Here is a 24,065-nt window from a genome sequence, read left to right on the forward strand (position 1 = left end):
CTGGATGCCCAACCGGCTGCCCCTTATAAACCCTTAATTATGACCCCTTCCCCTTAATTAACCCCTTGTGAGTAAAGCTACACCTCAGGATTTTAGTGCAATGTAGTTAACCCTTAAATACACAGGTAGTAAACTAAGAAACTAAAACTGTAGTGAGAAAATAGGTTTTAAAAAGCCCAATAAATCTAAACAGGTAGAAAAGCACTCAGCAGGTCACAATGCAGCACTCACCACAATTCACACAGGTATTTTCGGCAGGATTCCCAATACCTCTTCACTGAAAAACAAGTCACACACTTACTTTTGTTCGCACTTACGCTCCGGACACACTCAGCTCGTTCACACTCGCAAACTAAGAGATTTAAAGAGTTTTTTTTTTTTCCCCTTTTCCGGCAATGCACCTGTGAAAAAACACTGAGAGAGCTGACGCCTGGCTCCTAAGGGAGGCCAGGGACAGTCTGGCCTCCAGACCGGATTGGAGAAACCCAAGTACACTGGGGAGGGAATAAGGGAATGGGGTCTGGCCACGAGATTCGCACCAGGTAAAGAAGGCTTTCCAGGTACGGTAATAAATCTTAGCAGAGGTTGGCTTCCGTGCCCTGATCATGGTTCCAATGACGTCCGGCAAAAACCCTGACTGGGTTAGAACCCAGGTCAAAATGGCCACACCGTCAAATTGAGGGTCCCTGAGTTCTGGTGGTAGAACGGGCCTTGTGACAGAAGATCCGGGCGGTCGGGGAGACGCCAGGGGACGTCTGCTGTGAGCTGTACGATGTCAGCGTACCATGTACGTCTGGGCCAGTCTGGTGCGATTAGGATGGTTGGAACTCCCTCTTGCTTGATCTTCGTCACCACTCTGGATATCAGGGGGAGAGGTGGAAAAATGTACAGGCGGTGGAACAGGGTCCTAGCTCCCGCGGGTCGTGAGTTCTGGCCATGAAGTTGGAGACCTTGGCATTGAAGTGGGATGCCATTAGGTCTACGTCCGGAGTCCCCCAGCGATGGCAGATCTGTCGAAAAACTTCGGGATGGAGAGACCACTCTCCCGAGTCTATTCCTTGCCGGCTGAGGAAGTCTGCTTCCCAGTTGTCCACACCCGGAATGTGGACCGCAGAGAGAACCGAACCTGTGTCTTCCGCCCAGTGGAGAATGTGTGTCACTTCTCGCATCGTCTGGGCACTGCGAGTCCGCCCTTGGTGATTCACATATGCCACAGCCGTGGCATTGTCCGACTGTACTCTGATGTGAGAGGCTGCTAGTAAGTGATGGAAGGCTCTCAATGCCAGGAGGATGGCACGAATTTCCAAGATGTTGATGGGCATGGTCGCTTCCGCTGGGGACCACTTGCCCTGTGCTCTGTGGTGTAGGTGCACCGCACCCCAACCCGTCAGGCTTGCGTCGGTGGTCAGAACCTTCCATTGACCCGTGAGAAAGGATTTCCCCTTTGTTAGTGAGGTTGGCTTGAGCCACCAGTGCAGGGACCTCCTGGTTGACGACGTCAGTTGGAACTCCCTGTCGAGAGAAAAAGGGTTCCTGTCCCATGACTTGAGGATGGCTAGTTGGAGAGGCCTAAGGTGAAACTGGGCAAATGGGACCGCTTCTATTGCCGCCACCATCCTGCCGAGGACTCTCATTGCAAACCGGAGAGATCGAGGGGGTTTGCTGAGGAGAGTGCGAACTGCTAGAAGGAGAGGCAGTGCCTTGTCCTTGGGAAGGAGCACTAGACCCCTGAAGGTGTTGAATAGCATTCCTAGGAAGGTCAGAGACTGACTCGGGGTCGGTGATGACTTTTGTAGGTTGACTAACCAACCCAGGCGACTCAGATTGTCGATTGTGATTGAGACGCTGAGCTCGCAGTCCTTGAAGGTGGGAGCCTTCATAAGGAGATAGTCCAGGTATGGAAAGACTACTATGCCTCTGGAGTGCAGAACGTCCATGGTGGCTGCCATGACTTTGGTAAACACTCTGGGAGCTTTGGCGAGTCCGAACGGGAGAGCCACGAACTGGTAGGGGTCCTGGTCGATTGCGAACCTGAGAAATCTCTGATGGGCGGGTGCAATTGGTATATGCAGGTATGCGTCTTGTATGTCTATGGAGGTGAGAAAATCTCCCTTTTCCATGGACGCAATGATGGACCGAAGGGACTCCATGCGGAAGTGACGTACCCGTACATATTTGTTGAGCTGTTTTAGGTCCAGTATGGGCCGTACGCCGCCTCCTTTCTTGGGGACTACGAATAAATTGGAGCAGAACCCTCGGAAGCGCTCAGCCGCGAGGACCGGTACTATGACTCCTGCTTGACAAGCGAGAAGACCGCTTGGCGGAAGGCACAAGCCTTGGCTGGCGGTTTTGGGGGAACAGAAAGAAAGAGTCTGTTTGGTGGGTTCGAAGTGAACTCTATCTTGTATCCCGAAGACACTAGTTCCCTGACCCACCTGTCTTCTGTAATAGGCAGCCAGACTTGATGAAAGAGCAAAAGTCGGCCGCCTACAGGTGGGGTGTCTTCCGGAGTCCGTGAGTCACGATGAGAAGGAAGTCTGAGATTTTCCTCCTTTGAACTTTGACTGGCCTGCTTTTGACTGCCAGGTCTTGTCCGACTTTTGCGTCAATCGTGAGTTGTCCCTGCGTAGGGAGCGGTTGCTATTTTGTGCTGGCTGCGAGACGGACCAGCCCGAAGAGTTCCGAAAGGATCGGAATCGAGTTTGGTTACGCTTCTTGTAAGTGCGATTGGGTTTCAGTTGGGGGAGAGAGGTACTCTTACCCCCGGTGGCGTTGGATATCATCGTGTCCAACTGTTCACCAAAAAGTCGACCACTGAGGTACGGGAGGTGCGTGAGGGACTTCTTTGAGGCTGCGTCTGCTTTCCATTCCCGCAGCCAGAGGATACGCCGAATCGTGATGGCGTTTGATGCTATCCCCGCTGCACCCCTTGCAGAATCCAGAGCTGCATGAAGCATGTAATCTACTACAACTGCTATTTGAACCGCTTGGTCCGACAGCTCAGGAGCAGATACTTGGAGCCCAGCTTGTAAATTTTGAGCCCAAGCCAGGATGGCCTTGGCAGCCCAAACTGAAGCGAACGCGGGAGCCATGGAGGCCCCTGCGGCCTCAAAAATTGAACGAGCCATGTGTTCTACCTGCCGGTCTGCTGTGTCCCTGAGGGTTGAGCTATCTGGCAGTGAAAGGAGTGACTGTGCTGCTAGCCTAGAGACTGGGGGATTCACTTCAGGTAGATCTGTCCATTCCTTGGTGGTCTCCTGTGGGAAGGGGTACCGCGCCTCCAGATATTTGCGATTGGTAAATTTCTTCTCAGGCTGTGAGAACTGTTTTTTAAGGATCGACTTAAACTCTGGGTGGTCAAAGAAGACCTTAGGCGGCTTCAGAAGTCATTCAAAGGAAATCTTGCATTGTGGTGCCTCCGGGGGCGGATCAGAAATGTCCAGCACCCGATGGATGGACGAGGTAACGTCCTCAACTAGCGCTGTATTGCTAGGGGGGATTGGGATCAGAGACCCTTCAGTTTCCTTGTCGGAGTTGGAATCACAGATGCCTTCTGAATCCTGTGTATCGCTAAGGCGTCTCCTGCTGGGTGAACCAGGGTGGAGGCCTTCTCTGGTCGGGGATCGCTGCGGAGAACTGCATTGTCTGTCCCAGGTAGGGGACGGTCTAGATGACCTGGAACTACGGTGTCTCTCCCTAGAAGGGGATGACCGTGTGCTATGGGATGACGCAGATGAACGTCACCTGTGGGTCCGCTTGCGGCCTGACCTAGACGTGGATGTGCCCGGGTCGTCATGTCCCTGAGTTGAGCCTTCCCTTTGCTGGGTAGCGTTCATAGACGAGGCATGACTCTGCAGAGCCTGAAGCAATGTGGAGGTTAGGTTATCTATAGACTGCGTCATAGATTGCGACATCTGAGTGACCCATTCCGGCGTGGCATTAGACACCGAAGCATTGGCAGGGGCTTCTTGGGGCTCTGGCACAGTAGTCTGGATGCAGTCCTGGCAGTGCGGGTACGTGCTGCCACTTGGGAGAGTATTGCTGCAGGCTGTATAGAGTGCATAATAGCAGTCCTGCCTGGTTCTCTTGGACCTTGAGCCCGGCATAGTGCACTGGGGTGGCTATGCAGAGGGCCCTACAGGGGTGGCTATGCAGAGGAGCCTGGACTCACAGCCGAGGAAGAACTCCAGCTGTGATTTTATCCCACCGGTGTGCCCCTAGGTCCAGCGCCGAAGATCCACGGTCTAGTGTCCCCCGGATACTGGCTGGTCTTCCCTTATCCTGCAGCAGATAATGGCCGCTGGAGTAAAGTTAAGAAAGAAGGGGGGCGGAGAGCTGAAAAAGGGCGGCAGAACTGTGTGAAATCGCGCCCTTTCAGTCTCGATCCACCCCCTCTATGACACTGTAGTGTCATATTTGTCATCCGGGGGGTGGGCCGGGGAGAGGAGGTGGCGGCTTCGGCTAGGCCGAAGCCGCGGCCTAAATTAGATGCCTGATACCCAAAGGGACTGCAGGCCGGCGCGGAAGTCCGGGAGGGGGCCGGATCTGAACCGGACCCCCCGGATTTAAAGGCAGGATAGCGGTGGGGTATAAGCGGAAGGGAGAGCCCTGTGAAGAGTCCCCCTGAGGCACCGTAGAGCTGGTGCTGCTGCAGAAACAGGGCGCAGGGAGGCCTGTGCCTCTGTTGTGTTCTGCCTGCGCTCCCCCCGGTCCCGACAGGAGCCCGCAGCAGGGTTGGGGTCCCTGGATTCAGCCGTAGTGTGCTGGCTGCTGGGAGCTGCTGCCTGTACAGGCCCTACCTGAGGCGTTTCAACTTAATACCCCCAGGGGGGGATTAGGGAGGGTCTGTTGTCACCGTCAGGGGGCTATATCCTCGCCTCGACCTCAACCCAGAAACCAAAAGGAATTGGGGAAGGAGGGGGGTCTCGACTTTGAACCAGCACTCGAGGGGCTGGGGAAGGAGCGACAAGGGGAATAGCCATCTCAAGCTTAACCGTGCACCCCATAATAAGGGGCCGAGGAAGGAGCCATGCCGGGAGTCTCGCAGTAGACCCACTTTTCTTCATCTGTAATCCCGTCCGTGAAAAACGGAGTAAAAGTTTTAGGTGTGCCTCCTATGCAACACTAAGCATAAACTGGAGAAGGCTGATGCCGTCCAGGGGTGTATACTGCAGAGGAGGAGCCACGGTTAATCTTTTTCAGATTATGCATAGTGTCGCCTCCTAGTGGACAGCAGCATAACACCCATAAATGAGGCGACAGAGTAAATATGAAAATTAGAATCACAAAAAAACATTTCCATCCAGGTACCTTACTGATGTCTCTGGAGACGTTCTCTTTCTTTTCTTCTCATCTTGTCCACAGTTTTTTCATCCATAGCTGTTCTCTGCAGACTTTCATCTTCTCCGATTTTGTGCAGCACATCCCCACACGATGCCATTAAAGATAGCAGTGTCATTATAATGCTCCTGAATAAAAATATCTGCCCTACACTGAGCCCCTGAATAAATAATTGCCCCTCACTATAGTCCCTACACAAAATATGACCCCCACGCTGTCCCTCTTATGATACATGCCCTCTACAGTGCTCTCTCCTTTCCATATTGGGCACCCTCTTCACACTGTCCTCTTACACTGAGTCCCCCCTATAGAGCCCAGTCTCTATACTATGTCCCCTTACCACACTCCCCCCCCTCCTTGGCTTACTGTCCCCTCCTGGCTGTGCCCTTACACTGTCCTCCCATGCTACACCTCCACACACACACTACTCAGTCTTTATTCTGTGCCCACTCCCACTTTTTTCCCCCCATACTGTCTCTTTGCACTTTTCCCCTCAATAGTCTCCTCACACCATCCCCCTCCCTCCTCATACTGCCTCCTCTCACATCCCCCTGACTCCCCATATTGTGTCCGCACACATCCTATGATACTCGCTCCCCATACTGTGTCCGCATACATTTTCCACTCGCTCCTCATGCTGTGTCCACACCCATCCCACCATACATGCCCCCCATCTAACCCCTTGCTCCTCATATGGTGTCCTCAAATTTCTCCCCCTCCCCATATTGTGTCTGCACCTGTCCCTTCCTGGCTCCCCAAACTTGTGTCCTCAAATCATCCCCTCCCATTACACTAAATCTCCCCCAGCCCAGTTACACAAAATCTCCCCAGCCCTGTTACAATAAATCTCCCCCAACTCCGTTACACTAAATCTCCCCCACACACAGTAAATCTCCCCCCACACACAGTAAATCTCCCCCACACACGCAGTAAATCCCTCCCCACACGCAGTAAATCCCTCCCCACATGCAGTAAATCCCTCCCCACACGCAGTAAATCCCTCCCCATACGCAGCAAACCTTCCCCAGCCCCGTTACACTAAATCTCCCCCACAATAATTCAAACCCCCCTTTCCGTTACATTTAATCTCCCTCACCCTAAATCAAACCCCCACCCTCCCATTACACTTAATCTTCGGTGTCTTCAGCTCCACTAATGTGGAGCATTTACCAACAATGTTTGCACCGGCGAGTGACGTCAGCAGTGTGATCATGTGACCTGATCACGCTGCTGGCGTTGCTCTGACCCGGCGACCAGAGCTTCAATTGTACACGTGTCTGAAAGACGCGAGTACAATTGATTACTGGGAGCCGGTGAGCTGCACATTCTGTGAGCTGGCTGTCAGCTTGACAGCTGGCTCAGAGAACTGTCAGCTCCCAGTTAGGGGGGCGGCAGAATGCAGCCGCCGGGGGGAGACACTTCGGACCGCCACATTAGGCAGCCCGACAGCGCCCCACTTCCGCCTGTGCCCATGCCCCAGCAACCTTCCCCTGGATATGACTCTGCTTGTAGGTGTAAGTAACGTGATCTTCAATAGTGGTGTCACCGTTGGCTCTTTGCAAAGCTCTGCCTCCTTGGCAGTGCGCAGTAAGCCAGGTGCAGGTAGCCGAACTTTATCAGAGCACCCTGGCTTTATTGGCGCACTGCGCATGCCCAGGGAGGCAGAGGTGAAGTAGGACACAGCCTGCAGTGAGACTCGGTGGTATCGGCTGGCTGAGGCCTAAGTCACCGCTGCCTCCCTGGGAATGCACAGTGCACCAATGAAGCCAGGGTGCATACACCTGGATTATTGTGCACTGCCAGGAAGGCAGAGATTTGCAAAGAGCCCACTGTGACACCGCTATTGTAAATCATGTCACTCACAGCAACAGGGACTTGGTGACTAGTCTGGGAAAAGCCACGCCCCCATGACTATTCACCCACTAATTAGCATATCATAATGGCAGTTATGAAATAGTGCAAAAAACTATGCATAAATCAATTAGACAATAAAAAGGAATTCTTAGGAAGGGTATTAACATAGCAATAAATACATGGTGGCTGTGTGGGGGACCTGGGTGAACTGTTAGGTACCCTTAAAAGTTTTATCTGAAATAAGTTTAAGGTAAAAAGGAAAAACTGAAAAGACAATAAGCACAATAGGGTCTTATCCGAGTGGAAAATAGGGAGATAAAAACGATTATGCTCACCTTGGGGGGTTGTGAGAGTCACACTCCCTTGTGTAAGCTTAGAAACAGGCTGCTGCAGAGCCACGACGTGGCGAAACTCGTGAGGCTGGAAATAAGTGGGTTAAAATCCACGCTGTAAGTGGTCCAGGGATGAGCAGGAGACAGGAACAGTCGAAATGTGGTTGTCAATGCGTTTCGAAGTGAACATACTTCTTCATTAGGACTAAACCACAATCATTGTAGTTTTTTCCTGATGAAGAAATGGGCTCACTTCGAAACGCGTTGACTAATAAACCACATTTCAACTATTCCTGTCTCCAATGGCAGTGCAGATTTTTACCCACTTATTTCCAGCCTCATAATGTAAAATATGCACACTGCAATGTTTGATATACATGGCACGTACCTTTCTGAAGTATTGAAAGAAACAGTGTGTACTTTGATATTATGGGACTTTAGGAGATGTTCTGCCTGCAGGAGGTTGAAGCTAATGTCCGGCTTTCCGTCTGTCAGGAGATAAACACCTTTTACATCTGGATAAGCAAAACCTTTCTGAAACAAGATATGATAAGTTTTTGAATTTTGTTTGATGGTAATATTTTTATCACGTTAACCGATCTACAAAGAATTTCTCCACAGAGTTATGATCCTTTTTTCCGGGTCTTGTGTACAATGTAATGATCGACTTCCACCTGCACCCCCAAAAGTTAAACTTCTAGACAATCTCTTGACTACAGACAAGGATTTGTGAAAAGTATTATTATATCTGTGTTACAGAATGTTTTACAATGTCATCTGGAAGTAAAGCATCTATAAAAGGTGAAAAGAAAAGTAAGATACCGAGACAATTCACCAACCTCCAGAGCATGAAGAATGCAGGTGTTTCCCCGGGGCTTTAGCCTGGAAAGCCATTGCACTGCGTCTTGGCAAGCTTTGTCAGAGGCCTCCACCAAACACTCCTGCCATGGCTCAATGTTTTCCGCAATGCTTATCATATTAAACCTGTTCAATTCAGGGATGAAAAATAAACAGATAAATCATTTCTAACCCCATAGCAAATGCAGCACAATAGTAAATGTCTTTAATAAAGAGAAAAATGTTGAGCAGCAAAAAACTACTTCTTGAAGATAAAAGGATAAGGAAGGGTCAGGTATGTTTGCTCCAGAAAATGTGCTTCCTTGGTCACAGTTTTGCAGGACAATTAGGGTGAAACAAAGGGAGAAAAGTCCCATTTATATGAATCAATAATGAGCATTTACCAAGTGGCAATCTGTTTTGTTTTTTTAAGACTTAAGATTATATAAGAGTAAAGTTAAAGGTGTTGGTCACTACTGGATAACTTATTTTTGAAGTGTCTAGTAAAATAAAAAAAACCCTCATCTTCAGACTCACGCCGCATCTCCTCTCTGAGCGCTATATCCCCTGGTGATCTTGTGGCAATGTTTATGTGACGTGAGCACTGCAACCCATCAGCGGCCGCTGATGGGCTGCAGCCAATTTTTTTACACTGAGGAACTATGTCCATGCCGCTTTTTTAAACTGGACTGCTTCCTACTTTTGTGCCTGGTATTACATCTTAGTCCGAGTCACTTAAATTAGATGAAGCTGTAGCAAATAATTAAAGGGGTTTTCCACTACTCAGACAACCCCTTCTCAATCCCTATGTTTTCCCCCCAGTAAAATAATAACACCTATACTCACCTCCGCTGCCGGGGCTGTTCCAGCTGTGTACAAACTGGCTCTCCTGAGGATTGTATGACACTGTTATGTCATGCAATCCCTGTGGCCAACTAGTAGCCTCTTCACTCTCCTCACCTTCGGACGTATCACATTCACATACATCCAATGGAAGTGAAAGAGCCACAGCAACTGATATAACAATGTCACGCGATCCCTGGGAGAGCAAGTGCAGACACTGCTGAAACAGCACCGGCACCCAAGGTAAGTATAGGTGTTATTATTTTACAAGGGGAAACAAAGGGATAGAGAAGAGTTTGTCCGAGTTATGGACAACCCCTTTAATTACTTGACACGGCCATTACTATAAGTATAAAGCTGAGCCTGGTAAACAACGGGACACAGCACGGAGCCCCACAAATTGTGACCAAACAATGGCTGTTTTGGTGTTTCAATTTTATTTTTTTTTGGGGAATTTACCATATGGGTTAAACAATTTTAAATTTTCATAGATTGGAATTTTACAGATGCAGCAATATCCAATATGCTTATTTTTAAAAAAGTTGAGAGGGATTCAAATTAGTGTATTTTTTTTAATGTGTCAAAAGCTTTTTTTTTTTTAGATCAGAGTTAGCTCTGATTGCAGCTTTTATTAGCAGATTCCTGCTGTATAACACAGACAACACCGGCCCTGGGTAGACCCATGCATTTTGCACATAATAAGTACGACTATAGGTATAAAAAAGAAAAAAATAAATCGCCAGAGTCAATGAGGGGAAATGAGTCAATGAGGGAAAAACTAAGCATTTCTGCCATAAATTAATAATAGACAGAACCTTTAAATTTTATAAAAAAAAATAAAAATTAAATTTTCACTTACCAAATATTTCTTGGCATTAGTTGTTCCCAGAGTAGCGATATTAACCCCTTCTGCAGTTCGGCCAAAAATGGAGCCATAGAGCTGGATGCATCAATAAGTATACAGACTTTATTCTCCAATATAGTGCCAAACAGTCGACGACTCCCTGCAATGTCGAGCACAAGTTTCATAAGGCTAAACTGGTTAGAGAGGATTCTGCCATCGTGAACAGAACAATAAAGTGTAAATCTGCAGTTTTTCATACCAGAATGAGCCTGCTTTGGTTTTTGCTCTGATATTCAGGTACATTTTTTCTTCTACATGTTTAGATTTTGCAATCCTCATCCACTTACACTGTAAATTGCTGCAGATTTGTGTTGTGACATCAGCCCTGCAGAGCGGGCATGTCTGAAAAAATATGGGTTTTTTGGGGGGGGGGTTTTGCAGGAAGAGAAATAGTTACCTGAAAGAAGCCACTGAAGCCGCTGGATGTATCGCTTTAAAGTTTTTTCTAGCTGTTCAATGTATTCCTCCAACTCCTTGGGCTGAAATTGTAGATGCTTCACAACGCCCTGTAAAAAAAATCATAATTTTATGGAATCATATACTTTGTTATATACTGTATAAACAAGGCTAATACAATTTAGACTCTTCCTTACTTAGGCTTGCTACAGTAACCCGACACACACACGATTATCCACCCACATCAGGCAGTGGGGGCCGCATGGGTATTCACATGGAGTCCAGCCACTACATTGTGCCAGTAGTGCTACATTAGCCTTGTTGTTACATTAACCTCACTGTAACTCTACTACTTCAACACTGCTACATCAGTTAGCTGAAACAACTCTGCTTCATCAGTGATTCAGCTCTAGTACATCAGCCAGAAACAACAACGATACTCCATCGGTGATCCAGCACTGCTACGTCAGCTGAAAGTACCAACTCTGCTCCATCAGGTAGCTGCAACAACTCTGCTCCATCAGTTATCCAGCTCTGCTACATCAGCCAGAAGCAACAACTCTGCTACTTCAGCGATCCAGCTCTGCTACATCAACCGGAAGTACCAACTCTGCTCCATCAGCGAACCAGCTCTGCTACATCAGCCAGAAGCAACAACTCTGCTTCTTCAGCGATCCAGCTCTGCTACATCAGCCGTAAGTACCAACTCGGCTCCATCGGCGATCCAGGTCTGCTACATCAGCCAGAAGCAACAACTCTGCTCCTTCAGCGATCCAGCTCTGCTACATCAGCCGAAAGTACCAACTCTGCTCCATCAGTGATCCAGCTCTGCTACATCAGGTAGCTGCAACAACTCTGCTCCATCAGCGATCCAGGTCTGCTACATCAGCCAGAAGCAACATCTCTGCTCCTTCAGCAATCCAGCTCTGCTACATCAGCCTGAAGTAACAACTCTGCTCCATCAACAATCCAGCTGTGCTACATCAGCCGGAAGTAACAACTCTGCTCCATCAGCAATCCAGCTGTGCTACATCAGGCAGCTGCAACAATTCTGCTCCATCACTGATCAAGCTCTGCTACATCATTTCTGCTCTATTAGCGATCCAGATGTGCTTTATCTGCCAGTTACAACAACTCTGCTCCATCAGCAAACAAACTCTGCTATATCAGCCAGAGCTGCATCAACTATGCTACATTAGTGATTCAGCACTGCTACAGTCGAAACTAATCTGCTACATATGCGATCCAGCACTGATCAGCTACAACTGCCAAAGTTACAACTCTGCTACATCGAGCATCAGTACCAGCTCTGATTCAGCAGAATCTGCTGTACCAGCTCTGATGTTCCAGTCATCATTATTCCAATTCTGTTACATCAATCTCTGCTTCAAGGTCTCTGCACACATAATTGTCTGCCCTGCTGTACCAGCGCCTCCTGTCCATGTTGCTTCAATATCTGCAAAACTCAGATCAGTTACTTTAAGGATCCACCTGACCAGGTGAGACATTACAGTTGGTTTAGTATTCTTCAATCTTTCTGCCATTCCTGTAATAGAAATCAGTAGCCATCGACTCCTGGTCACCTCTGTGAAAGCCAATCAGAGGAGGCCGAGCTGCAGTGGGAGGGAGACAGCAGAAACCTGACCCAATGACCAGACAGGGGGTGTGTCTCAGACTACCTCCGAGTTCCGGCAGACACTGTCACTCATCAAAGGTCTAACCTAATAGAAATAAAGCTAAAAAGCAGCCAAAGAGCAAAATTTAACATAATAAATAGCATATAGGTATCTAGTATAGGAACCAACCTAAATATAATTTTGAGTGGACAGTAGTTTTAAATTAACATTTGCAATAAATCTTTGAAAAAAAACCTTAGTGAGAACATAATGGTTTGATAACATAAAATATACTGACATTCACATCTTACTAAAACTCTTTTATTAGTCCAAATATTAAATAATTTTCTGTAAGTAACAGTTATAATCTGGAAGAAAAGAGCTGGCTTACATTGATCTCCACACTTGGGAAAATAGTGCAGTATTTTGCAGAAACTTTCTTATGTAAAGCTGGCACCAGCTTTTTCTGGTGGGTGCAGTCGGGACCAAACACCAGCCGGGTCAGCTCCAGCTTCAGCTTCTTTAAACCAAACCTTTTCAGCCACTTGTCGGGAAAATAAGATATCAGAATAATAAAAATAACAACACAATATTCTTAATTATAAAATGTATAGAAAAACAAGACTGGATAATTCAAAGCCATTATAGCGCTGTGTTTTCTCAAAATGTATATTGTATTCTTTTTCTTATAGGGGTCAGTGCTCCGTTGGTAATGAGGTATCTCTATAAAGAAGCATCTGAAGTTCGTAAAAGAAGAACAGAGCTCCGACCCTTATCAATTTAATTTATAAAATTGGCTATCTTTTTAGCTTTTTGGTTGCAGAAAAATCCAACAGGAAAAATGATCAAAAAGCACGATCCTGTTTTCTTGGTAAAGCAGTTCTGTTTTCTAGAACTGACTTTTTGTGAAAAACAGAGGTAGAGTTTATCTCTCCACAAAATGATATTATACTGGTACTGTGCCCTAATCTAACATATTGTGTTATTACTCCAATACACCGCTATGGAGCTGAGCAATCCCCATCCACTAGCATCTTACTGCTTTTGTAGAACAGACTTCTTCTTCTTTAGGCAACACAATAAAGGGGACAGACTTCCTCACAGTCTTGGTCTTCGGATAATCTTTATACACCACCCCTGTCGTAATTAAAGAAATAACATACGGTAATATTCTGTCAAATTTATTTATTTCAAACAGATTTAGAAATTTCCATTCCTCAAAAATCAGGTGAAATAAAAAGAACCAATATGTGAAGAATATACAGACAATAATAGAATATCTTAACCTATGTGCAGATGGAATTTTTTTGAGACGTTCAAGGCTCCTTTTTGGGGAGTTATTTTTCTGATGTGTTTTTTGAAGAAATTTTTAAAAAAAGTTTTGGAAGAGTTTTTTTTTCTTCTGTGTTCTTTTTGCAGGCATTTGATTTGACAATGGCTAGTTTGGAACAGATTTCATCAGAATCTGACTCAAAGGACCCAAATACAAACTCTTTTTTTCCCCATCAGGCATTTTTCAAAACCTGAAAAGGAAAAAAAAATACCATAAAATGAACAGCAAAGAGAATTAACATTGAAATGAATAAAAAGTGTCCTTTTAGCGTTTTTTAAATGATTTTGAGGCATAAATTTTTTTTAAAAATTCAAATTTGCACAAACCTTAATAGGACAATAATTAAAATTAAACGTAAATGGGGGAAGGTGCAACTAAAGGGTCTAAGGCTCCTTAGATTGCACTTTTTTAAGGGTTTTTAACTAATCCAACAATTCAAATTACTTGTTTGGTTTTATTGTCTCCTATTTTTTTTCATGGCTTTTTCCAAGTCCTTCAGAAAAATCATGTGCCCAGTGCTGCTGAATCTCCAAAAAAATGGCACAAGCCAAAATGTTTTGTATGTGCTGAATTTCACAATGGACTTTTAAAGGGAATGTATTCATATTGTTTAAATCAGACTTCTGTGTTAAATATATTTTGCACAATTTTTGGAATTGTACCATCAGTACCAGCTCTGATTCAGCAGATAAAGTCATACGCTAATAAAGTCATACACTTTGTGTGCATACAAGCGTGTGAGAATGACTATTAGAGTTCGCTCACACTGGCATATATTCTTTCATGCGAGAGAATTGGGCCAATTATGCTAATGATACTCAGAGTTTGAGCCAAGTGTCATTTTAGTGTGATCAGATTCCTTCGCATGAGAGAATCGCAGCTCAGGTATGGAGAAGATGGAGAATTTAATTTCTCCATCTTCTTCATTGTCTCTGCGCGCATACATCAATCTGCACTCGGATGACATCAGAGTGCAATCCAATGTTTCACTCGCACTCATAGACCTGTATGGATATGTGTGATCCGAATATTGAAGCCACTCGCAGCATGATTGTTTTCTCATGCCGAATCGGCATGAGAAAATAATGGCAGATCTGCAGTCCTTTGGAAGTGCATTGAGCTGTAGGTTGGATTGCTGCTAAAAGGGAAAAAAAAACAAAAAAAACTCTTCAAATCTTCTTCCTTAGCGAGTGTGAGCGAGCTGAGTGTGACCGGAGCGTAAGTGCAAACGGAAGAAAGTGTGTGACTTGTTCTTCAGTGACTTGGATTCAGGGAGTTTGGAAGGGAAGAATTTGGACTGAATTGCTGTTTGTATTTTATTAATTCTTTACATTTCTTTTTACTTAACATTTCTGTCTAGTGCAATCCCCATTAAGAAATGAGCTCCATTATTGACAATGCTATCCAGTGTACATCTTGCCACATGTATGCAATCCGTGAACAGCCAGTCATGGGTGCATACTGCTGCGCGAGATGTGTGCACGTTGTGCGTTTTGAAGCCCAGGTACTGGATCTAAATGAACAGCTGGCAACACTGAGATCCATTGACAATATGAAAAGGAGTCTGCTGCTCACTGAGCAGCTGCTCACTGGGGTAGATGTGGGGGAGGGTGGTAGTATGTAGCTGCAGGACAGTGAGGCAGCTAGCTGGGTAACAGTTAGAAGGAGGGGTAGAGGGAAGAGTGCCAGGGAGGCTAGTCCTGATCTGGCACACCCCAATAAGTTTTCAAAGTTGGCAGATGAGGGGGGGTGTCGGTACAGGGATAGCACTGCTGCAGCAAGGCATGTCTTCTAAAAGCCGGAGGAGTGTCAGCTCCAGTAAGGGGGGAAATAGGAGAGCAGGACAGGCCAGGCAGGTGCTGGTAGTGGGGGACTCAATTATTAGGGGAACAGATAGGGCAATCTGACACAAAGACAGGGATCGTCGAACAGTGTGCTGCCTACCTGGCGCTCGAGTCCGGCACATCGCTGATCGGGTTGACAGATTACTGGGAGGGGCTGGTGAGGACCCAGCGGTCATGGTGCACATTGGCACAAATGACAAAGTTAGAGGTAGGTGGAAGGTCCTTAAAGATAATTTCAGGGAATTAGGCTGCAAGCTTAAAGCAAGGACCTCCAAGGTGGTATTCTCTGAAATACTACCTGTACCACGTGCCACGCCAGAGGCAACAGGAGATTAGGGAGATAAATAAGTGGCTCAGGAACTGGTGTAGGAAGGAGGGGTTTGGGTTCCTGGAGAACTGGGCCGACTTCTCAGTTGGCTACAGATTCTACGCTACGGACCAGCTGCACCTCAATGGGGAGGGTGCAGCTGTGCTGGGGGAGAAAATGGCTAGAATGTTGGAGGAGTGTTTAAACTAGGGATTGGGGGGGGAGGGTATTCATTTTATAGGTGGGGAAGATAGTGCAGATAGTGACCTAGGCACAAAAAGAAATAGGGGGTGGGGTTAGAACAGTCAATATAGTAAGAAGAAATAGAGGTACAGAGAGATACATAAAATGCATGTACACTAATGCCAGAAGCCTCACCAACAAAATGGAAGAATTAGAATAAATTTTGTTGGAAAATAATTATGACATGGTGGGGATATCTGAGACATGGCTGGATGAGAGCCATGACTGGGCAGTTAATTTACAGGGCTATAGTCTGTTCAGAAATGACCGTATAAACAAGCAAGGGGGGGGGGGGGGTGTTTATATGTAAAATCATTCTTAAAACCCATCTTGCGTGAGAATATATGTGAATCTAATGAAAATGTAGAGTCCCTGTGGCTGGAGATAAGGGGAGGGGGAAAAAATACTAAATTACTGATAGGGGTTTGTTATAAGTCTCCAAAAATAATGGAATCAGCGGAGAATATCCTCGTAAAGCAAATAGATGAAGCAGCGACTCAAGGAGAAGTCATTATTATGGGGGACTTCAAGTACGCTGAAATACATTGGGGAACAGAAACCTGTAGTTCAAGCAAAGGTAATAGTTTTTTGACAACTATGAGAGACCATTACCTTTCACAACTGGTTCAGGACCCAACAAGAAGGGGAGCACTGCTAGACCTAATATTAACCAAGAGGCCAGACCGCATATCAAATATACGAGTAGGGGGTCACTTGGGTAATAGTGATCACAAAATAATAAGTTTTCATGTATCCTTTAATAAGATGTGTAGTAGAGGGGTTATAAGGACGCTAAACTTCAAGAAGGCAAATTTCCAACGACAGAGACATTTATTAGCATCCTGAATAGGACCTGTGCACAATATATACCCTATGGGAATAAACATGCTAGAAATAGGAGGAAACCACTATGGCTAAATAGAGCTGTAAGGGGCGCAATAAGTGACAAAAAAAGCATTTAGAGAACTAAAGCAAGTAGGTAGTGATGAGGCATTAAATAAATACAGAAAATTTAAAAAAATATGTAAAAACCAAATCAAGGCAGCAAAGATTGAGACAGAGAGACTCATTGGAGAAAGTAAAAATAATCCCAAAAGATTCTTTAACTACATAAATAGTAAAAAACTAAAAAATGATAGTGTTGGCCCCCTTAAAAATAGTCTGGGTGAAATGGTGGATGAGGATGAGGAAATAGCCAATATGCTAAATGATTTTTTTTCAACCGTATTTACACAAGAAAATCGCATGACAGAAAACATTATTAGTGATGACAAAAATTCTCCATTAAATGTCATTTGCTTAACCCAGCAGGAAGTACGGCGGCGTCTAAAAATCACTAAAGTTGACAAATCCCAGGTCCCGGATGGGATACACCCGCGAGTACTGCAGGAATTAAGTAACGTCATAGATAGACCATTATTTTTAATCTTTAAAGATTCCATAATAACAGGGTCTGTACCACAGGACTGGCGTATAGCAAATGTGGTGCCAATATTCAAAAAGGGGACAAAAACTGAACTTGGAAATTATAGGCCAGTAAGCTTAACCTCTACTGTGGGTAAAATCCTGGAGGGTTTCCTAAGAGATGCTATACTAGAGTATCTGAAGAAGAATAACCTCATGACCCAATATCAACATGGGTGTACGAGGGACCGTTCCTGTCAAACTAATCTGATCAGTTTTTATGAGGAGGCAAGTTCTGGACTGGACCAAGGAAATGCAGTGGATGTTGTGTATATGGACTTTTCAAAAGCTTTTGATACGGTTACACACAAAAGGTTGATACATAAAATGAGAACAATGGAGATATGGGAAAATATATGTATGTGGGTTAAGAACTGGCTCAGTGATAGGAAACAAAGGGTGGTTATTAATGGAACACACTCAAACTGGGTCTCAGTTAACAGTGGGGTACCACAGGGGTCAGTATTGGGCCCCCTTCTTTTTAACATATTTATTAATGACCTTGTAGGGGGCATACAGAGTAATATTTCAATATTTGCAGATGACACTAAACTCTGCAGGGTAATCAATACAGAGGAGGACAATTTTATATTACAGGAGGATCTATGTAAACTAGAAGCTTCGGCTGATAAATGGCAAATGAGCTTTAATGGGGATAAATATAAGGTAATGCACTTGGGCAGAGGAAATAAAATGTATAATTATATGCTTAATTGTAAAACACTGGGCAAAACTGTCACTGAAAAAGACCTGGGTGTATTGGTGGACGACAAGCTCACATTTGGTGGCCAGTGTCAGGCAGCTGCTGCAAAGGCAAATAAAATAATGGGATGCATTAAAAGAGGCATAGATGCTCATGAGGAGAACATAATTTTACCTCTATACAAGTCACTAGTGCGACCACACTTAGAATATTGTGTACAGTTCTGGTCTCCGGTGTATAAGAAAGACATAGCTGAACTAGAGGGGGTGCAGAGAAGAGCGACCAAGGTTATTAGAGGACTGGGGGTCTGCAATACCAAGACAGGTAATTACACTTGGGGTTATTTACTGTGGAAAAACGAAGGCTTAGGGGTGATCTTATTACTATGTACAAGTATATGAGGGGACAGTACAAAGACCTGTCTACTGATCTTTTTACTCTGAGGCCTGAGACGGGGACAAGGGGGCATCTTCTACGCCTGGAGGAAAGAAGGTTTAATCATAATCACAGACGGGGATTCTTTACTGTAAGAGCAGTGAGACTATGGGACTCTCTGCCACATGATGTTGTAATGAGTGATTCACTACTAAAATTTAAGAAGTGCATGGATGCCTTTCTTGAAAAATATAATATTACAGGTTATATATACTAGATTCCTTGATAGGGCGTTGATCCAGGGAACTAGTCTGATTGTCGTATGGAGTAGGGAAGGAATTTTTTTCCCCAATGTGGAGCTTAGTGTTTGCCATATGGTTTTTTTTTGCCTTCCTCTGGATCAACATGTTAGGCTATGGGTTGAACTAGATGGACTTAGTCTTCCTTCAACCTTAAAAACTATGTTACTATGTTACTGCCCCATAGTACAACATTGGGCCGAGTGCTGTCCGATAAAACATCAGATAGCACTCGGCCCAGTATGAGAGAGGCCTTAGTTCAGAAACGTGATGAGGCAATGAAGGTTGCATACCAATATCCTTCCCATTTTCGGTATAAAAGGAACTGATGGACGGTTTCTCTTGTTTCTTTTGTTTCGCCTTCTTCTCATTAGTAAATCCCCAATCTTTAAATGGCTGAGCTGTAAGCATTTTTGAAACTGTAACTATCAATTCATGAGACATGTCTGCATCATAGCATTACATTACTCAGACTTCTCCAGATAATAAAAACCTTAAAAAGGAATCTGTCAGGCGTCTTAGGGCCATCCAATTAATTACATTTCTAGGTAGGGGAGTTAAAGAAAAGTGCACACATACCTTCCAGTCTGCAAATGGATATTCCATCATTGAAAGGATCAACTTTAAATATTTATGTAAATGAGGCTGAAAGTGCAACATGGGCGGACCTATTGATCTTCCTCATTACTTCCTGTCTAGCACCAATCCTCTGTGCTAAAGACAGCTGAGCCCAGTGATTGGCAGCAGCGATCAAATGCTGTAGCAGTGACGTCACCACTGCAAAGACCAGGGGAAGTGCTGGAGAGGCAGGGAGTAAGTAAGGTAATGCAGTTTTTTTTTTCAATTATTTTTTTTTAAGCAAAGCATGCATGTGGACTAAATCAATTGAAATTGAACAACCCCTTTAAAGTGACCTTGCAACAAATGGAAATTAATCTACTGAAAAATCAGAGCTGATTATTGACACTGTCTTAACATCCAGAATATAACTGATTAAATGTATGCTTAGTACATTTTTTTCTTCAAATAGGAGTCTGAAAATGTGGATCTGTACAACAGATCAGAACATAGCGACATATCCATATCCTCATGTAATTAGCTCACTGCCCTTTTTAATTATTGACAATACCAGAATTTTTTTTCTTGACTGTCTAGCTAATTGATTGGCAAATTATTAATAATATTTTATATTCAGTAACATAACAACCTGGAGGAATATCAGCCTTGGCACTATTTGGTCTCCACATCAATGCTTTCATGTTAGGATCCTTCCTTCCTTCTTCGTCATCTCTGAGACCCTGGAAATCAGTTAAGTGGTGATTTATAGATCATAATGAATATAAGAACCAGTGACCAAAGACACTTTACTGCGTTACACCAGGGGGAGACCCAAACGGCTGAATGTGTAGAATATACAGTAATTAAAGAGTATTGCTACATACACTGCACTTTTGGGACAGCACCTACTGCAGGTAGACGGCACAATATGAAGAAACTGGTGTCCAGGCTATCAGGGAATCTGATATACAGTACAGACCAAAAGTTTGGACACACCTTCTCATTTAAAGATTTTTCTGTATTTTCATAACTATGAAAATTGCACATTCACACAGAAGGCATCAAAACTATGAATTAACACATGTGGAATTATATACTTAACAAAAAAGTGTGAAACAACTGAAAATATGTCTTATATTCTAGGTTCTTCAAAGTAGCCACCTTTTGCTTTGATGACTGCTTTGCACACTCTTGGCATTCTCTTGATGAGCTTCAAGAGGTAGTCACCGGAAATGGTTTTCACTTCACAGGTGTGCCCTGTCAGGTTTAATAAGTGGGATTTCTTGCCTTATAAATGGGGTTGGGACCATCAGTTGTGTTGTGCAGAAGTCTGGTGGACAACACGGCTGATAGTCCTACTGAATAGACTGTTAGAATTTGTATTATGGCAAGAAAATAAGCAGCTAAGTAAAGAAAAAGGAGTGGCCATCATTACTTTAAAAAATGAAGGTCAGTCAGTCTGAAAAATTGGGAAAACTTTGAAAGTGTCCCCAAGTGCAGTTGCAAAAACCATCAAGCGCTACAAAGAAACTGGCTCACATGAGGACCGCCCCAGGAAAGGTAGACCAAGAGTCACCTCTGCTTCTGAGGATAAGTTTATCCAAGTTACCAGCCTCAGAAATCGCAGGTTAACAGCAGCTCACATTAGAGATCAGGTCAATGCCACACAGAGTTCTAGCAGCAGACACATCTCTACAACAACTGTTAAGAGGAGACTTTGTGCAGCAGGCCTTCATGGTAAAATAGCTGCTAGGAAACCACTGCTAAGGACAGGCAACAAGCAGAAGAGACTTGTTTGGGCTAAAGAACACAAGGAATGGACATTAGACCAGTGGAAATCTGTGCTTTGGTCTGATGAGTCCAAATTTGAGATCTTTGGTTCCAACCACATGTCTTTGGGCGACGCAGAAAAGGTGAACGGATGGACTCTACATGCCTGGTTCCCACCGTGAAACATGGAGGAGGAGGAGTGATGGTGTGGGGGTGCTTTGCTGGTGACACTGTTAGGGATTTATTCAAAATTGAAGGCGTACTGAACCAGAATGGCTACCACAGCATCTTGCAGCGGCATGCTATTCCATCCGGTTTGCGTTTAGTTGGACCATCATTTATTTTTCAACAGGACAATGACCCCAAACACACCTCCAGGCGGTGTAAGGGCTATGTGACCAAGAAGGAGAGTGATGGGGTGCTACGCCAGATGACCTGGTCTCCACAGTCACCAGACCTGAACCCAATCAAGATGGTTTGGGGTGAGCCGGACCGCCGAGTGAAGGCAAAAGGGCCAACAAGTGCTAAGCATCTCTGGGAACTCCTTCAAGATTGTTGGAAGACCATTTCCGGTGACTACCTCTTGAAGCTCATCAAGAGAATGCCAAGAGTGTGCAAAGCAGTCATCAAAGCAAAAGGTGGCTACTTTGAAGAACCTAGAATATAAGACATATTTTCAGTTGTTTCACACTTTTTTGTTAAGTATATAATTCCACATGTGTTAATTCATAGTTTTGATGCCTTCAGTGTGAATGTACAATTTTCATAGTCATGAAAATACAGAAAAATCTTTAAATGAGAAGGTGCGTCCAAACTTTTGGTCTGTACTATATATATATATATATATACACACATACACAGGGTGGGCAATTTATATGGATACACCTAAATTAAATGGGAATGGTTGGTGATATCAACTTCCTGACTTCCTGTTTGTGGCACATTAATATATATGGGAGGGGGGAAACTTTTCCAGATGGGTGGTGACCATGGCGGCCATTTTGAAGTCGGCCATTTTAGATCCAAGTTTATTTTTTTCTATGGGAAGATTGTCATGTGACACATCAAACTTATTGAGAATTTCATAAGAAAAACAATGGTGTGCTTGGTTTTAACGTAACGTTATTCTTTCATGAGTTTTTTACAAGTTTATGACCGCTTATAAAATGTGTTCAAAGTGCTGCCCATTGTGTTGGATTGTCAATGCAACCCTCTTCTCCCACTCTTGACACACTGATAGCAACACTGCAGAAGAAATGCTAGCACAGGCTTCCAGTATCCGTTGTTTCAGATGCTGCACATCTCGTATCTTCACAGCATAGACAATTGTCTTGAGATGACCCCAAAGATAAAAGTCTAAGGGGGTCAGATCGAGAGACCTTGGCGGCCATTCAACTGGCCCACGACGATCAATTCACTTTCCAGGAAACTGTTCATGTAGAAATGTTCGGACCTGACACCCATAATGTGGTGGTGCACCATCTTGTTGGAAAAACTCAGGGAACGTGCCCTCTTCAGTGCATAAAGAGGGCAACATATCATCATGTAGCAATTTCAGATATCCAGTGGCATTGAGGTTTCCACTGATGAAGAATGGTCCCACTATCTTTGTATCCCATATAACACACCATACCATCAAGATACGAAATGTGCAGCATCTGAAACAACGGATACTGGAAGCCTGTGCTAGCATTTCTTCTGCTGTGTTGCTATCAGTGTGTCAAGAGTGGGAGAAGAGGGCAGCATTGACAAACCAAAACAATGGGCAGCACTTTGAACACATTTTATAAGTGGTCATAAACTTGTCAAAAACTCCTGAAAGAATAAAGTTATGTTAAAACCAAGCACACCATTGTTTTTCTTATGAAATTCTCAATAAGTTTGATGTGTCACATGACCCTCTTCCCATTGAAAAAAATAAAAGTTGGATCCAAAATGGCGACTTCAAAATGGCCACCATGGTCACCACCCATCTGGAAAAGACGGATTTTGGTAAGACCTGACCTGTAAAATCCTTTTCAGCGAAGGAAGGAAGGGAGACACAGATCCATTACTAGTGGGTAGGCGGAGCCCCACAGGGATAGTTCACCTCAGATTAGAAAAAGTGACGACCGGCCCCTCCAGCTTAGGCTCCTCCTACTCCCATGTTCCTCAGTAAGTACACAAGCTAAGGAAGAGCAGACAACACCAGCAGAACAACACAACCCCTTCTGAAAAATCAGAAATGCGAGAGAACAGGTTATGCATATAACAGAAAGAACACACAGTCCCAGGCACTACTCACTGGACCTGACAACTGCGATGAGCTGGCAATGCTGGAACAGAGCCCTAGCGCGCCGACCCCAGTCCCGATGACCGCCATCAGAGAGGAGTCGCGCCGCATCTGGAAAACAATAATACACTTCTGCCCTGGGAGGGTGCTGTGTCTCCCTTCCTTCCTTCGCTGAAAAGGATTTTACAGGTAAGGTCTTACCAAAATCCGTCTTTCAGCAGCAGAAGGGAAGGAAAGGAGACACAGATCCATTACTAGTGGGACGTCCCAAAGCAGTCCAGAACTCAAGGGTGGGAAACAGTGGCAGAATCGCCAACACCCCAACAACTTAGTCAAGTGCGCAACAAGCGCCGAAAAGGAGATAAAGAGATAACCTAAACCACCGCCGCCTGCAGGACCCTGCGTCCCAAGGCCGCATCGGTGGAAGCACTCACGTCCACTTTATAAAATTTAGTAAAAGTGTGGACGGAGCGCCAGGTAGCTGCCCGGCAGAGCTGCGATGCCGAGGCCCCCTGACGAAAAGCCCATGACGAACCAACAGCTCTCGTGGAATGAGCTCGAACCTTAACCGGACAAGGCTCGCCCTTGAGCCGGTACGCCTCCAGGATAGACGAACGTAACCACCGAGCTATAGTGTCCTTGGAAGCCCGCTGACCACGCCGACGACCAGCAGGAATCACAAAAAGAGAGTCCGAATTCCGAAACCCTTGGGTGATTGAAAGATAGAACTTCAATGCTCGCACCAAATCCAACGAGTGCAAGGCCCGCTCCTTTG

The 24,065-nt window shown here is 45.0% G+C and overlaps 1 protein-coding gene across 4 annotated transcripts in view; it reads right to left on the bottom strand.

Moving 5' to 3' along the window:
• Positions 1 to 24,065, bottom strand: part of VWA3A (von Willebrand factor A domain containing 3A) — a 134,060-nt gene that overhangs the window by 35,953 nt on the left and 74,042 nt on the right. For all 4 annotated transcript variants that reach the window (XM_073647597.1, XM_073647596.1, XM_073647595.1 and 1 more), the window contains exons 24-31: positions 19,898 to 19,988; positions 18,984 to 19,091; positions 13,162 to 13,259; positions 12,514 to 12,666; positions 10,508 to 10,616; positions 10,066 to 10,210; positions 8,366 to 8,510; positions 7,915 to 8,060 (exon numbers count right to left, since the gene is read on the bottom strand). In XM_073647597.1, the coding sequence (XP_073503698.1) occupies positions 7,915 to 8,060; positions 8,366 to 8,510; positions 10,066 to 10,210; positions 10,508 to 10,616; positions 12,514 to 12,666; positions 13,162 to 13,259; positions 18,984 to 19,091; positions 19,898 to 19,988 (995 nt within the window). The remainder of the gene's footprint in view (positions 1 to 7,914; positions 8,061 to 8,365; positions 8,511 to 10,065; positions 10,211 to 10,507; positions 10,617 to 12,513; positions 12,667 to 13,161; positions 13,260 to 18,983; positions 19,092 to 19,897; positions 19,989 to 24,065) is intronic.

Source organism: Phyllobates terribilis, unplaced genomic scaffold, assembly GCF_046119375.1.
Source record: "Phyllobates terribilis strain yellow unplaced genomic scaffold, ASM4611937v1 Scaffold_9__5_contigs__length_417890890, whole genome shotgun sequence".
Classification (NCBI taxonomy): Eukaryota; Metazoa; Chordata; class Amphibia; order Anura; family Dendrobatidae; genus Phyllobates; species Phyllobates terribilis.